At 41.5% G+C, this 14,967-nt stretch overlaps 1 protein-coding gene across 1 annotated transcript in view; it reads left to right on the top strand.

The window, feature by feature from the left end:
* The window catches only part of dnah1 (dynein, axonemal, heavy chain 1), a 393,587-nt gene extending 378,880 nt beyond the window's left edge, over positions 1–14,707 (top strand). Inside the window, exons 77-78 of the mRNA XM_063068377.1 lie at positions 4,834–5,065; positions 14,540–14,707. Of these exons, the coding sequence (XP_062924447.1) occupies positions 4,834–5,065; positions 14,540–14,661 (354 nt within the window). The 3' untranslated portion in view covers positions 14,662–14,707. The remainder of the gene's footprint in view (positions 1–4,833; positions 5,066–14,539) is intronic.
* Positions 14,708–14,967: the final 260 nt, after the last annotated feature.

Below are 14,967 nucleotides of genomic sequence, written 5' to 3'. Positions count from 1 at the left end.
TTTTTAAAAAGGGAAACTACATTTGCCATTCTCCAATCCTCCAGCACCTCCCCTGCAGCCAAAGAGGATTCAAAGATCATAGCTACTGCTCCAGCGATCTCTTCTCTCACTTCCCACAGCAACCTGGGGTATATTACATCCGGCCCTGGGGACTTATCAATCTTGATGTTTATAAGAAGATCCAACACTACTTCTTCCTTAATCTCCACATTGTCCAGCACACAGGCCTGTTCTATTTCAACCTCACCCTGATCAAGGTCCTTTTCACTTGTGAATACTGAAGCAAAGTATTCATTTAGGACCTCCCCAACCTTCTCGGCCTTTAGGCACATGTTGCCTTCTTTATCCTTTAGTGGCCCCACCTTCATTCTCGTCATCCTTCTGTTCTTCACATACGCATAGAACGTAGGTTCTCCTTAATCCTACATGCCAAGGCCTTCTCATGCCCCCTTTGAGCTCTCCTAAGTCCTTCCTTATGCTCCTTCCTAGCTACCCTATATTTCTCATGAGCCCCTCCTGCTTCCTGCTTCTTATATCTAACATATGCTTCCTTCTTCCTCTTGACGAGTTGCCTCATGTGTTTCGTCAGCCACGGTTCCCTTTTCCTACCATTTTTCCCTTGTCTCAGTGGGACAAACCTATCCCGAACCCAGCACAAGAAGTCCCTAAACTTCCTCCACATTACTTCTGTGCTTTCACCCTTGAACATCTGTTTCCAATTTACTCTCGCTAGGTCCTGCCTTATCCCTTCATAGTTAGCCCTTCCCCAGTTAAGCACTTTCCCATTTTGTCTGTTTTTATCCTTTTCCATAGCTATGCTGAAACTAAGGGAGTTGTGGTCACTCTCACCAAAATGCTCCCCCACTAAGAGGTCTGCCATCTGACCAGGTTCGTTACCCAGAACTAGATCCAGTATGGCCTCTCCTCTCGTCGGCCGATCCACATGCTGTGTCAGGAATCATTCTTGAACACTCCTGACAAATTTAGCCCCATCTATCCCCCTTGCAGTCAGGAGGTGCCAGTCAATATGAGGGAAGTTGAAATCACCCATAACTACAACCCTGTATTTTCTGCACCATTCTAAAATCTGCCTGCTTATCTGCTCCTCGGTGTCCCGAGGGCTATTTGAGGGCCTATAGACTACTCCCAGCACAGTGATTAATCCCTTCCTGTTTCTGACTTCCACCCACACCGACTCAGTGGACACTCTCTCTGCAGTGTCCTCCCTTTCTATAGCCGTGATACTATCCCCAACCAGTAATGCTACTCCCTCCCCCCTTTTCTACCTCCCATCCTATTCCTTTTAAAACTCCTAAATCTCCTTAGAGTAAGGGGTTTAAATTGGGCAGAATTTGTTAACTGTATCCAGGAAGGTTTCTTAAATCAATATGTGGACGGTCCAACGAAAGGAGGAGCTGTACTGGAGCTGACCTTTCAGTGGGTGAACAGTTAGGGATCAGTGAGCACAACTCCTTGCCTTTCAAGATAGCTATAGGTAAGGATAGGTATGGTCCTTGTGGGGGAGTTTTAAATTGGAGTAGGGCAAATTATGAGAGCATTAGGCAGTAACCAAGAAGCAAGTCCACTGCAGACGTGTGGAGGGTTGCACAGAGTGCAGGAAAAGTATGTTCCTGTTAGAAAGAAGAATGGGGATGTTAAGATAAGAAAACCTTGGATGTCCAGAGAGGTGATGAATTTAGGCAAAAAGAAAAAGTATGGAAAGCTTTGGAAGTCAGGATTAAATGAAACACATGACAAGTATAAAGAAGCCAGAAAAGAACTAAAAAAAAAAGTAATTAGGAAAGCCAGGAGGGGCCATGAAAAGTCCTTGGCAAGTAGGATTAAGGTGAATCCCAAGGTATTCTACCTCATCAAGAGCAAGAGGATAACTAGGGAGAGGGTGGGACCATTCAAGGATAAAGGGGGGAGCATTTGCTTGGATGCAGAGAATGTGAGTGAGGTACCTAATGAGTACTTTGCTTCAGTACTTACCAAGGAAAAGGATATAGAGGACCAGAAGATCAGAGCTGAGTGTGTAAATACAATAGGACATTTAGAGGTCACGGAGGAGAAAGTGTTGGGCCTCCTATTGAGTATTAAGGTGGATAGGTCCCCAGAGCCTGATGGGATTTACCCCAGATTATTGAAGGAGGTGAGAGACGAGGCTCCTGGGCCCTTGACCAGTATCTTCATGTCCTCTCTAGCCACTGGTGAGGTCCTAGAAGACTGGCGAGTAGCTAATGTTGTATCTCTATTTAAGAAGGAAACAAGAGAAAATCCTGGAAACTAGACTGGTGAATCTCACATCAGTTGTAGAGAAATTGCTAGAGAATATTCTTAAGGATAGGATATATGAGCATGGCCTAATTAGAGAGAGCCAGCATGGCTTTGTGCATAGCAGGTCATGCCTTACCAACTTGATTGAGTGTTTTGACAAGGTGGTGAGAGAGATTGATGAGGGTAGGGCAGTGGGTGTTGTCTTTATGGATTTTAGCAAGGCATTTGACAAAGTCCCTCATGGGAGGCTTATCCAGAAGCATAGAGTCTGTGGTGAATTGGCTGTTTGGATCCAGAAATGGCTTGCACATAGAAGATAGAGGATAATGGTCAACGGGACTTATTTGAGCTGGAGGTCTATAATTGGTGTTCCACAGGAATCCATGCTGGGACCTGTTTGTGATGTATATAAATGACCTAGATGAAAATATAGATGGGTCTGTTAGTAAGTTTGCGGATGATACTAAGATTAGTGAAGTTGTGGATAATGTAGAAAACTGGCAAAGAATACAGCACAATATAGATGAGATGCAGATATGGGCAGTGAAATGGCAGATGGAGATTAACCCAGATAAATGTGAGGTGTTGCACCTTGGCAAGGAGACGGCACACTATTAAGGGCAAGATCCTTAACAGTGTTCCTGAGCAGAGAGATCTTATGATCCAAGTTCATAGCTCCTTTAAAGTGGCTACACAGGTTGATAAGGTAGTTAAGAAGGCTTATGGAATACTTGTTTTTATTAGTTGAGGCGTTGAGCTCCAAAGTCAAGAGGTTATATTGCAACTTCATAAAACATCCACATCTGAGTATTGCATACAGTTCTGGTCATCCCACTATAGAAAGAATGGTGAGGTTTACCATGATGCTATCTGTTTTAGAGGGTATGTGCTATCACAAGAGGCTGGATAAACTTCGATTATTTTTTTCTGGAGCACCTGAGGCTGAGGAGAGATCTGATAGGAGTTTACAAGATTATGAGAGGCATAGATTAAATGGACAGAGGGTATTTGTTTCCCAGGGTTAAAATGTTTAACACCAGAGGGCATCCATTGAAAGTGAGAGGAGGTAGGTTCAAGAGGAACATGAGGGGTAAGCTTTTTTACCCCAGAGAGCGACAGATGCCTGGAATGCACTGCCTGATATGGTGGTAGAGACAAATATATTGGCGGTTTTTAAGAGCCGTTTGGATAGGAACGTGAAGGGAGAGAGGAGAGAGAAATGTTTCTGACAGGGTAAAACCAAAGAGACCATGGGGATAAACTGCCAACAAGATAATCTGGTCAATGACCATTAGAGAACAGGAGCAGTTAGCAAGTGAGAACACAAAGGAGTTGTAAAATTCAGAGTAGGAAGCCATGTCCATCTGGTTGGATTACAATTTCTGGAGTCAAAAGAAGCTGGTCTTTTTTGTGCTTCTTTTGCCTTTCTCCTCGTTCTGACGAAGGATCTTCGACCTGAAATGTTAATTGTCTTTTTTCATAGATACTGCTTGCCCTGATGAGTATTTCCAGCAATTTCGGTTTTTATTTCAGATTTACAACATCTGCATTTTTTTTGTTTCATACCATAAGTGTGCGTGGGTTCCTGGGTTTGAAGAAAAGCATATTGAGACAGTAACCACGGGTCTTTCACAGAGTCTGACATAGCAGCCTGTCCTACTCTGACCCTCAAAATAAATAAAATATTTTCTCCTGGTTGTTAATTTCTGATAACCCTGTATCGAAGAACAGTTCTTGTGCACAGATTGTGGTAATAATCATTATTCCACCAGAAACAGGTGCCAGGATTCATGTTACATTCTCAGCCATGCATGTTTGCAATTGCATCCTAATATACTTAATAGCATATTAAACATGCTTGTTTATGCAGACCATATGTTCGATAACACAATGTGTACTTGTATTGGGCGATAATCTGAGAGTTGTGTATAACTTTCATCGATCTCAACAAACTGCAAAGTTCAGTAAATGTGGGTTGAATGAAGTAACACTGAACTATATTTAGCATATAAATCATGTGTTAAATTAGGCTGTAGAATTGTTATTTTCCTTGTAGTTAACTTTTCTATGCTTGCTTGTATTTTTTTATAATCACCTATATAAACGTAATTGTTCAGTGAATTTTCTTGTAATTATGGTGACCAGGATGCTGCCTGTTTTAGGGGGCGTGGTAGTGTAGCAGTTTCTTCTGTACTTCTCTGGAAACTTCTTAGTTTTCAGTAGTACCTGTGATGCTACTTGAATCTGGCTGTTTTATAAGTTAATTGTTAATACTGGAATTTTTGCTGATTCTAGTCAGAGTATGAGATAACTGTTTTTCTTTTCCTTTTCCTTTGTCTTTCTTTGTTCTCTCTCCCTCTCTCTCTCTTCATTTTCCATTCTTGTAAGATTTAATAAAATGGCTGTAAGCAACAAGTTTTATGCCTTATTCTTGACTTCTGAAGAGCCTTTAGCCTGCAAAAGCATGTTGTATATATTCTGTATGAAAACAATGTACCTCTTGTTTATTTCTAATCTTGAAGATGTATTCATCTAATTTATACCATTCAATCACAGATAATTGAAAATGAACCACACCAGTCGATGCGTCCCAGAATTGGATGCTACATCTATGGTCTTTTCTTGGAGGGGGCTCGCTGGGATGGTACCTTAGCTCAGCTGAGTGAATCCCGACCCAAGGATCTTTACACAAATATGGCCACGATCTGGTTAATCCCAACTGCAAATCGAAAACCCCCACAGGAAGGAATTTATAACTGTCCAATATACAAGACCCTCAAGCGTGCGGGTAAGAAAAATCTGAAATTAGTGTAGAATGAACAGTGAGGTAATAGTGGAACTAGTGGAGTTTAACAGGATGTTGCTTTATTTTCAAGTTCAACATTTAACGCCCATCCCTAACTGTCTTTGAGAAGGTGGTGATAAGAAGCCGCCTTGAATGGTTGCTATGACTTGTGGTGACAGTACTCATACAGTGCTGTCGGGGACAAAGCTCTAGTACTTCAAATACTGGAAATATCAAATAAAAATAGAAAGTATTGAAGATGCTCTGCAGGCCAAGCGGCATCTGTGGAGAGGGAAACAAACTTAATATTTTTATGTCAATACCTTTCTTCAGAACTCGTAAAAGTTCTCTCCAAAGATGCTGCTTGACCTGTTAAATATCTCCAGCATTTCCTGCATTTACTTTATGCTTGAGGGTACCTTTGAATGAGACTTGGTGAGCTGCATTTTAGTTTGTTACACAAAGCAGCTACAGTCTGCTGGAGGAAATGGGACAGTGATCAGGTCGTATTTTTCATAGATACTGAAACTTCTGTTATAGTTGGAGCTGGTAAACTAGATAATACACCAATAGCAAACAACAAGAATTCTGCAGATGCTGGAAATTCAAGCAACACACATCAAAGTTGCTGGTGAACGCAGCAGGCCAAGCAGCATCTATAGGAAGAGACGCAGTCGACGTTTCAGGCCGACTGCGTCTCTTCCTATAGATGCTGCTTGGCCTGCTGCGTTCACCAGCAACTTTGATGTGTGTTGCTAATACACCAATAGGATGACTTGTACCTTAAAAATTGTGCAAAAGTGTTGAGGAGGCATGAGACAAATTATTAACTGAAAATTCTTAACTATTCCTGTATAGATAAAGCATGGTTGATTGGCAGGAGGCAAAGAGTGGGAATAAAGGGAGCCTTCCTGATTGGCTACTGGTGACTAGTAGTGTTCCACGGGGGTGTGTTGGGACCATTTCTTCTTATGTTATATGTCAATGATTTGGATGATAGGATAGATGGTGTTGTTGCAAAGTTTGCAGACGAAATGAATAGAGGCGGAGGGGCAGGTAGTTTTGAGGAAGTAGAGGGGCTACAGACAGACTTAAACAGATTAGGAGAATGGGCAAAGAAATGGCAGTTGGAATACAGTCTGGAAGTATATGGTCACTCACTTTGATAGTAGAAATGAAAGGGTTGACTATTTTCTAAATGGAGAGAAAATACAAGAAACTGAGGCACAAAGGAACTTGGGAGTGCTTGTGCAGGAATCCCTAAAGGTTAATTTGTAGGTTGAGTCTGTGGTGAGCAAGGCAAATGCAATGTTAGCATTCATTTCAAGAGGACTAAAATATAAAAGCAAGGATGTAATGTTGAGACTTTATAAAGCACTAGTGAGGCCTCACTAGGAGTATTGTGAGCATTTTTGGGCCCCTTATCTTAGAAAGGATGTGCTGAAACTGGAGAGGATTCAAAGGAGGTTCACAAAATGATTCCAGGGTTGAATGTTTGTCATATGAACAGTATTTATGACTCTGAGCCTGTATTCACTAGAATTCAGAAGAATAAAGAGTTACCTACTTGAAACCCGTCAAATGTTGAAAGGTCTTGATAGAGTGAATGTGGAGATAATGTTTCCTATGGTGAGAAAGTCTTAGACCGGAGGATACAGCCTCGGAATAGAGGGGCGTCCTTTTAGAATGGGGATGAGGAGGAATTTCTTTAGCCAAAGAGAGGTGAATATATGGAATTCTTTGCCACAGGCAGCTGTGGAGGCCAAGTCTTTATGTATATTTAAGGCAAAGGTTGACAAGTTTCTTGATTGGTCAGGGCATGAAGGGATATGGGGAGAAGACAGGAGACTGGAGTTGAGAGAAAAATTGGATCAGCCATGATGAAATAACAGAGCAGACTTGGTGGGCCTAATGGCCGAATTCTGCTAAACTTATCATCTTTTGGATCTTGCTGTGCACAGACCTAGTCTGCATTATCTGAGGTTGCAAATGGAATTGAACATTGCAAGATCAATGGCAAACACCCAGATGCTTCCACTGTGGAGAGAGGTCAAGAGAGAGAGAGAGAGAGAAGGGGGGGGCTGTGAGAGATGTGTGGAAAGGGAGAGAGAGAGAGAGAGATGTGTGGGGAGAGAGAGAAAGAGTGAGAGATGTGTGGAGAGAGAGAGAAAGAGTGGGAGATGTGTGGAGAGAGAGAGAGTGGGAGATGTGTGGAGAGAGAGAGAGTGGGAGATGTGTGGAGAGAGAGAGAGTGGGAGATGTGTGGAGAGAGAGAGAGTGGGAGATGTGTGGAGAGAGAGAGAGTGGGAGATGTGTGGAGAGAGAGAGTGGGAGATGTGTGGAGAGAGAGAGAGTGGGAGATGTGTGGAGAGAGAGAGAGAGTGGGAGATGTGTGTGGGGGGAGAGAGAGAGTGGGAGATGTGTGGAGAGAGAGTGGGAGATGTGTGGAGAGAGAGAGTGGGAGATGTGTGGACAGAGAGTGGGAGATGTGTGGAGAGAGAGAGAGAGATGTGTAGAGAGAGAGAGAGATGTGTGGAGAGAGAGTGGGAGATGTGTGGAGAGAGAGAGTGGGAGATGTGTGGACAGAGAGTGGGAGATGTGTGGACAGAGAGAGAGAGATGTGTAGAGAGAGAGAGAGATGTGTGGAGAGAGAGTGGGAGATGTGTGGACAGAGTGGGAGATGTGTGGAGAGAGAGAGAGTGGGAGATGTGTGTGGGGAGGAGAGAGAGTGGGAGATGTGTGTGGGGGGGGAGAGAGAGTGGGAGATGTGTGGAGAGAGAGAGTGAGAGATGTGTGTGGTGGGGGGGAGAGAGAGAGAGAGAAAGAAAATAAAGTCTTAACCTGTTCAACCTTTCCTGTAAACTCAGATCCTCAAGTCCTGGCAGCATCTCAACAATTTAAATTTTGAGTGCGCAGGCACAACACCGCCTATTAATGCACCCTATTGATATTTCAGTAGTAGGTTAATCTCAAGATAAAGTGATGCAGGAGCCTCAACCTTTGATCTATCTAAATGGTTCAAGGTATTCACTGCTTGTACAAAAGTGAACAAATACTAAAGAAAGGATGAGTAATTTGAGTACAGAGCCTCAGTAAAGTGCATTATTCAAGTGGCACCAGTGAGAAAGAATATGATTGCAAGAGACCCTACGATCTTGGGGATTGCTACTGTTGCTCAGGCGTTCTGAGGATTGTGTTGTATGCGTAATGCCAGGATTAAGGGGAATCTCTTGTGGAACAAAAGAAAAACATAGAATATGAGAGGGACAATCTCATTGTTGCCTTTCATGTAACAATTATCATAGCTCAGAGATTGGTTCCGTTGAATAACAGGTCCAAATTATATCACAAAATCCTGAGCTAAAAATCTTGGGAATGTTACGAGTTGTTCAGAGAGTTAACTGGATTGTTCAAATAACAGCATGGGGGGGAAAGGGTTTTTTTATTCACATGCCATTAACACAAGAAGTGACAGACTCCACTTTGACCAGGGTAGAATTTGTGCCCTGGTGACTAAATAATCAGAGCTATATGTGGGACTTTAATCAAAAGAAATATACAGGTAGGGAAAAAAGTAATATATTTAATGTGAAAATTCAATGCAAATTCACAATCTGGATAATAGAATAGTAACAGCATTTAACTGGTATCTGAATAGGTACTTAAACTTGCAAGGCACAGAGAAGTAAGAAATTAATGTGGTCAAGTGAGACAGTACAGATAGGGATGATGGTCAACATAGATATGTTTCTATGCTCTACATCTTCATGCTGTAAATTCCCAAGATGCAGACTCTAATGAACCAAAAAGCTTAGCAAACACTAGACAATGGGGTGACCCGTTGGGGCACCCTTTGAGAGAAGGGTAATGCAGTCTGATGTGACCAGAATGAACATTAAATTTTCCTGAATGCTATTGGTATCGCTTTGCTTTGGAAACTGAAGCAGAAAACCTCAGTTTATTAAAGAAGAACGACGCGTAGCAAAGCAAATATAGCTCCTCCTCGTATAACAAAGGACACTTTGGATGGCATCATTTCTGGTTTATCTGCCTCTCGTTGTCATTCTGGAGACATGCAGCCCTTTCATCCACCATCTCTTCAGCTCTTCTGCTGTTTGTTGTTTGTCTCTGATCCTGGAGACATGCATGCCTCTCTTCCTCTGTCTCTTCTTCTCTCATCTTTTTTTGTCCTGACTCTTTGATCCTGAAGTCGTACGGCCCAGGCCTTATCCAATTCTTGTTCTTGCCCTCTCCTTGCCGCTTCTCGACAACGTTTGGCGTTATCTCTTGACCATAATGTCCCCCTTCCCTTTCCATGCGGCATAATTAGGCTGACCATTTTTTCTAACCTTAATGCTGGATAGGAGATACGAAGCACGAACAACAAAGGATGCTGATTATTCTTGACAATGTGGTTGGCGGTCTCCTAAATGGACGTGATATAGTCATCGCTGTCCTTTGACTGCAGCAAGGGGTTTTGTGAGTGTCTCGAAATACTTCATTACAATAAGATTTAATTATCTCTTATTGATGGGTGGCAGTTAGATCTGTCCCAATCCTGCACATGCTGATGGTGATTAGCAGAATGTGACCCCTCGAAATAGAGCTGCCCTGCCCTTTTGCTCCGGTAGGTGTCACTGCTGAGGCTGGCCGTGCGCATGCGTCAGGCTGTCGCGTCCCGATTTCCCGATTTCCAGATCGTCTCTCGGGTCAAAGCGAGCTTGTTGATTTCGGCAAATGAGCAATTTTATACAAATACATAACCCTGAGCTTTGCCTGCATTCTGTAAGTTAGCGCATTTTAATTCGATTTAGCCAAAAAAAGTGCCGCTGTAATGCACCGTTTGCACTAATTGGAGGTCACAAACAGACAAACAGGCAGACAGAGCATGAGAGTTTTAGTAGTATATAGATTGTATCAGTAAGCAAGGTCAGTTGAAAGAAAATAGCACGATGTTAGAATAAAAGCATTTTATTTGATGGTATGAAGTATTCATAACAAACAGAGAAAATAATGGCACAGAGAAAAATGACCTACATATGCAGATATTTTATTAATCCCGAAGGAAATTACAGTGTCACAGTAGCATTACAAGTACACAGATATACAAATATTAGGTACCTCCTGTAAATAATAAAGTCGCCACTGAGTGTTGCTCATAGTCTTCTGCTGCTGTAGCCCATCCACTGCAAGGTTTGAAGTATTGTGTGTTCAGAGATACCTTTCTGCACACCACTGTTGTCACACTTGGTTACTTGAGTTACTGTCGCCTTCCTATCAGCTTGATCCAGTCTGGGCATTCTCTGGTGACCTCTCTCATTAACAAAGTAGCTGTGCCCACAGAACTGCTGCTCACTGGACGGCTTTTGTATTTTGCCCCATTATCTGTAAACTCTAGAGATTGGTGTGCATGAAAATCACAGGAGATCAGCATTTCCTGAGATACTCAAACCACTCTCTCTGGCACCAACAATCATTCCATGGTCAAAGTCACTTAGATTGCATTTTTCCCCATTGTGATGTTTGGTCTGAACAACAGCTGAACCTCTTGACCACATCTGCATGCTTTTATGCAAGGACTTGCTCCCACATGATTGGCTGATTAGATATTTGCAGTACTAAGCAAGTGTATAGCTGTACCTAACAAAGTGGCCACTGAGTGTATGGTGACCAATGACCTGGATACTTGATGTTTAGAAAGGATGGACAAAATAGAAAAGGAAAATGAAGGTGTGAAGTGGGGATATCTCTAATCAAAAAGATATGCATATCGACAGTACAGAATAATTATTATGACCCAAAAAAATGGAATCTGCTAGATTAAGATAAGGGACAAACTGCTGGTTGTAGCCCTTTATATAACACATAATGGGAGAGAAAATTCAACTATAAATATGAAAATAATATGATCATTTTAATCGTCAAGGTGACTGGGAAGATCAAAATGGCAGCACTAGCTTGAAAGATGAGTTCATTGAATCTATTCAGAAGAGTTTTCCGGAATCATACATTATAGAACTAACAAAACTAAACATCAGGCAGCATCATTTCCGTAGATATAGCCTGACTTGCTGAACATTTTCAGCCTTCTAGATTTATAGCATCTGCGATTTTTTTGATCATTTTCATCAGAGCGGGAATTCAGACCTTGGCCCAGTTCTTCATTAATGACCTCTCAACATAAAGTCAGAAGTTAGAGTACGTGCTGATGACTATGCAATGTTCCACTCCATTCACCACTACTTAGCCAATAAACCGGCCCATACCAGAATCTTTCAGGGCCTAGACAGTATTCAGACTTAAACTGATATATGGAAATCATGTAGCAAACAAAAATCCCAGGCCATGATTATTCCCAATTAGAGAACATCTAACCACCTACCCTAAGTATCACACCATCACTAGATAGTCCACTATCAACATACTGGAGTCACCCATATTCAGAAACTGGCTATCTATATACTGCAACTATGAGAGATGTCTAAGGTTGGGTACACTGTGCTGAGTGACTCATCTACTGATATCGCCAAGCCTTTCCACCACCTACGAGGCAAAAATCAGCAACGTAATAAACACTTCTCTCTACTTCATCAGAAAAATACAGCTACAACTACTTTTAACAAGTTGATATTCATTTCCAATACCATGATGCACAAGTATACAAACAGAGAATGAAGAAGGTTATCAAGAATTACAGCAGGATCTTGATCAGCTGGGTAAGCAGGCTGAGGAATGGCAAATGGGGTTTAATTCAGATCAGTGCGAGGTGTTACATTTTGGGAAGACAAATCAGGGTAAGAATCTCACGGTGCACAGTAGAGCCCTGGAAAGTGTAGAACAGAGGGACTAGACGAACAAATAAATAGTTTCCTGAAAGTGGTTTTGCAAGTAGACAGAATGGTGAAGGCAGCTTTTGGTATGCTGACCTTCATCACTCAAGGCACTGAGTATAGAGGTTGGGATGTTGGTGAGGCCATATTTTAAATATTATATTCAGTTTTGGTTACTCTATTGTAGGAAAATGCCATTAAGCTGAAAGTGCAGGGAAGATTTATGTGGATGTTGCCAGGATCAAGGGATAGAGTTACGGAGAGATGCGCCATAGGAAAATGAGGGGTGACCTCATGGAGATGGATAAACTCATGAGGGGCATAGACTGAATGCAGAGTCTTTTAGATTTAGATTAGAGAATCAGGAAGTAGACTGCACAGTTTTAAAGTGAGAGGGAACAGATGTAGTCAAAACCTGAGGAGAAAACTTTTCACCCAGAGGATGGTCGGTATAGCTACTTCCAAACCAAGGGAAGGCCGGGTTGGGTGAGGAAACCCCTCAATTTTTGTACAAGTATACTATCCCATGGGACCATATGAGTGGCAACAGTACTATTGATGTGTAGGAATGTAATAGAACAGCACTGAAAACATTGGCGACGAATGTAAAGAATAAAAAGGTATTGCACGGTTTATTCTTGTAATTTTTATTATTATGAATAATTTATTCTGATAATAAAAATACAAGGGGAAGGACACCACCCTCCAACCACATATCATACTGACTCAGTAATATATTGGCATTCTTTCATCACTGCTGGGTCTGTCCAAAAACCCACTCTCTCCAACAGCACCAGAAGAACCACAATAGTCTATGGAGGCAGCTAACCACCATCTTTCAAGGACGTTTAAGAATAAGCAATAAATGTTGTTCTTGCCAATAATATCAATTCCTGAAAAATAATTATTAAGAGAATGGACCGCTGGTAAAATTATAATAGAAAATAAATGACTATGGTATTCAATAAATATTTTGCAAAAATGGAGTTGAACCAAGGATCTATGAAAAGGTGCAGGAAAGATTGACAAGGATGCTACTGGGACGAGAGGGATTGAGTTATAATTTGAGAGACAGAATAGGCTGGGACTTTGTTCTGTGGGGCGTAGGGGGTTGATGGGTCATAGAGTCATAAAACACTACAGTACAGAAACAGCCCCTTTGGCTCATCTAGTCTGTGCCAAACCATTATTCTGTCTAGTCCCATGGATCTGCACCCAGACCATAGTCCGCCATACCCATCCCATCCATGTACTTATCCAAAATTCTCTGAAATGTTGAAAAAAGCCGGAATTCAAAATTTCGCTTTTGGAGGCCACTTGCGTACCAAGTACAGCTTTGCCAGAAATCAACCTGCCCACTCCACACTTGCCAGATCCTTTCGGATACCAGCAAAATTCTGCAATTTAGAATATCAATGCGAGAACCAGGTCCATCCATCTCCCTAATTATCTTGAAACTAATAGAATTATGACCACTGGATCTGGTGTTCCCCTATACAAACTTCTGTCACCTGCCCTTATAAGGGTGAACATAATTGGGGCATAGATAAGGTGGGTGATTGCTGTCCATTTGCCAGGGTAGAGAAGTCTAAAACTACTGAGCATAGATTTAAGGTGAGAGAGGAAAGATTTAAAAGGGAACCTCAAGGGCAGGTTTTCACACAGAGGGAGGTGGGTGTATGAATGAGCTGCCAGAAGAAGTGGGTGGAATTACAATGTCTTTTAAACATTTAGACAAGTGCATGGTTAGGAAGTGCTTATAGGGAAATGGGACTAGCTCGTGGGCATTTTGAACAGCATGGATGAATTGGGTGGAAGGGCCTGTTTCTATACTGTTTAACACTGATTCTATAATGTCTGAGTAAATAATGCACAATATACTTCCTGAACAACGGTGGGAATTTGTGTATCTGAATCACACTGAGGTATCCTGTTTACCCAGAAGTTAAAATGCCTGAATAATAAATTAATAAAATAATGAATAAAAATAAATGATAGTCATGTTCAAAAACTTAGCACAGTTTCCAGAAGTGGTATCCTGGGACAGGGTATAGTTCTCAAAAATGAGAAATGCAACATGCAATGAGGAACACTTGAAGTTCTGCTGTTGTGCACCATAACAGCAGTGAGAGAGTTTGTGAAAATTACGTCCTTATCCCTCCACCCTTCAATTTCTACATTAAAAATTACCTACTTTATACTTCGACTGAAGTACAGAAATTTACTTGGAATCACACATAACATGTAACAAGTTATATAAAGGTATAATTTGTTAATAATATAGATAAGATTTTATTTTTATTTGGAGATACAGCATAATAACAGGTCATTCTGGCCCGACAAGCCCATGCTTCCCATGTGACCAATTAACCTACTAACCTGTACATCTTTGGAATGTGGGAGGAAACTGGGGGACCCAGATGAAATCCACGTGGTCACAGGGAGAACATATAAACACCTTACAAACAGTGGTGGAAATTCAACTGGGGTCACTGGCATTTTAATAGCATTGCAGTAACTGCTACATTAGAGTGCCGCCCTTTTAATTGAAGATAAAGTACTTTGAATATAAAGTACTTTCCAACTATCTTAGGTGCTGAATATTCTAGATTTAATCTTTTCAACTTGATAAAATGTCTCTTTTCAGGTACACTGTCAACAACTGGCCATTCAACCAATTATGTCATATCTGTGGAAATCCCAACCTCCAAGCCATACAGACACTGGATTAAACGAGGGGTGGCACTAATCTGTGCACTGGACTATTAAAAAAACAGGATCAGAAATGAGCTTTTATTGTAGATGTTGAACCCAATTCCTTGTATTTGTCGCAATTAAATATTTTCTTATTACTGTTAATCATGTTTTTTTTTATTGTTGCTTATCATAGTTGTTTGGAAACAGTCTGTGATTTACACTTAAATGTAAATTCCAGAGAAAGATGTAAACCAAAGCCACCTACAGAAATCACTTTGAAACGCTGTCATTTTGCTGAGTGTGCAATTTAGTAGTGAGTAGTCAAATGTGATGTTTCATGCCCATCCCTACAGACTAACGTAAATCTTGCACTTTACA

This window comes from Mobula hypostoma, chromosome 15 (genome assembly GCF_963921235.1).
Source record: "Mobula hypostoma chromosome 15, sMobHyp1.1, whole genome shotgun sequence".
NCBI lineage: Eukaryota > Metazoa > Chordata > Chondrichthyes > Myliobatiformes > Myliobatidae > Mobula > Mobula hypostoma.
This window is presented reverse-complemented; position numbering and strand designations above follow the sequence as displayed.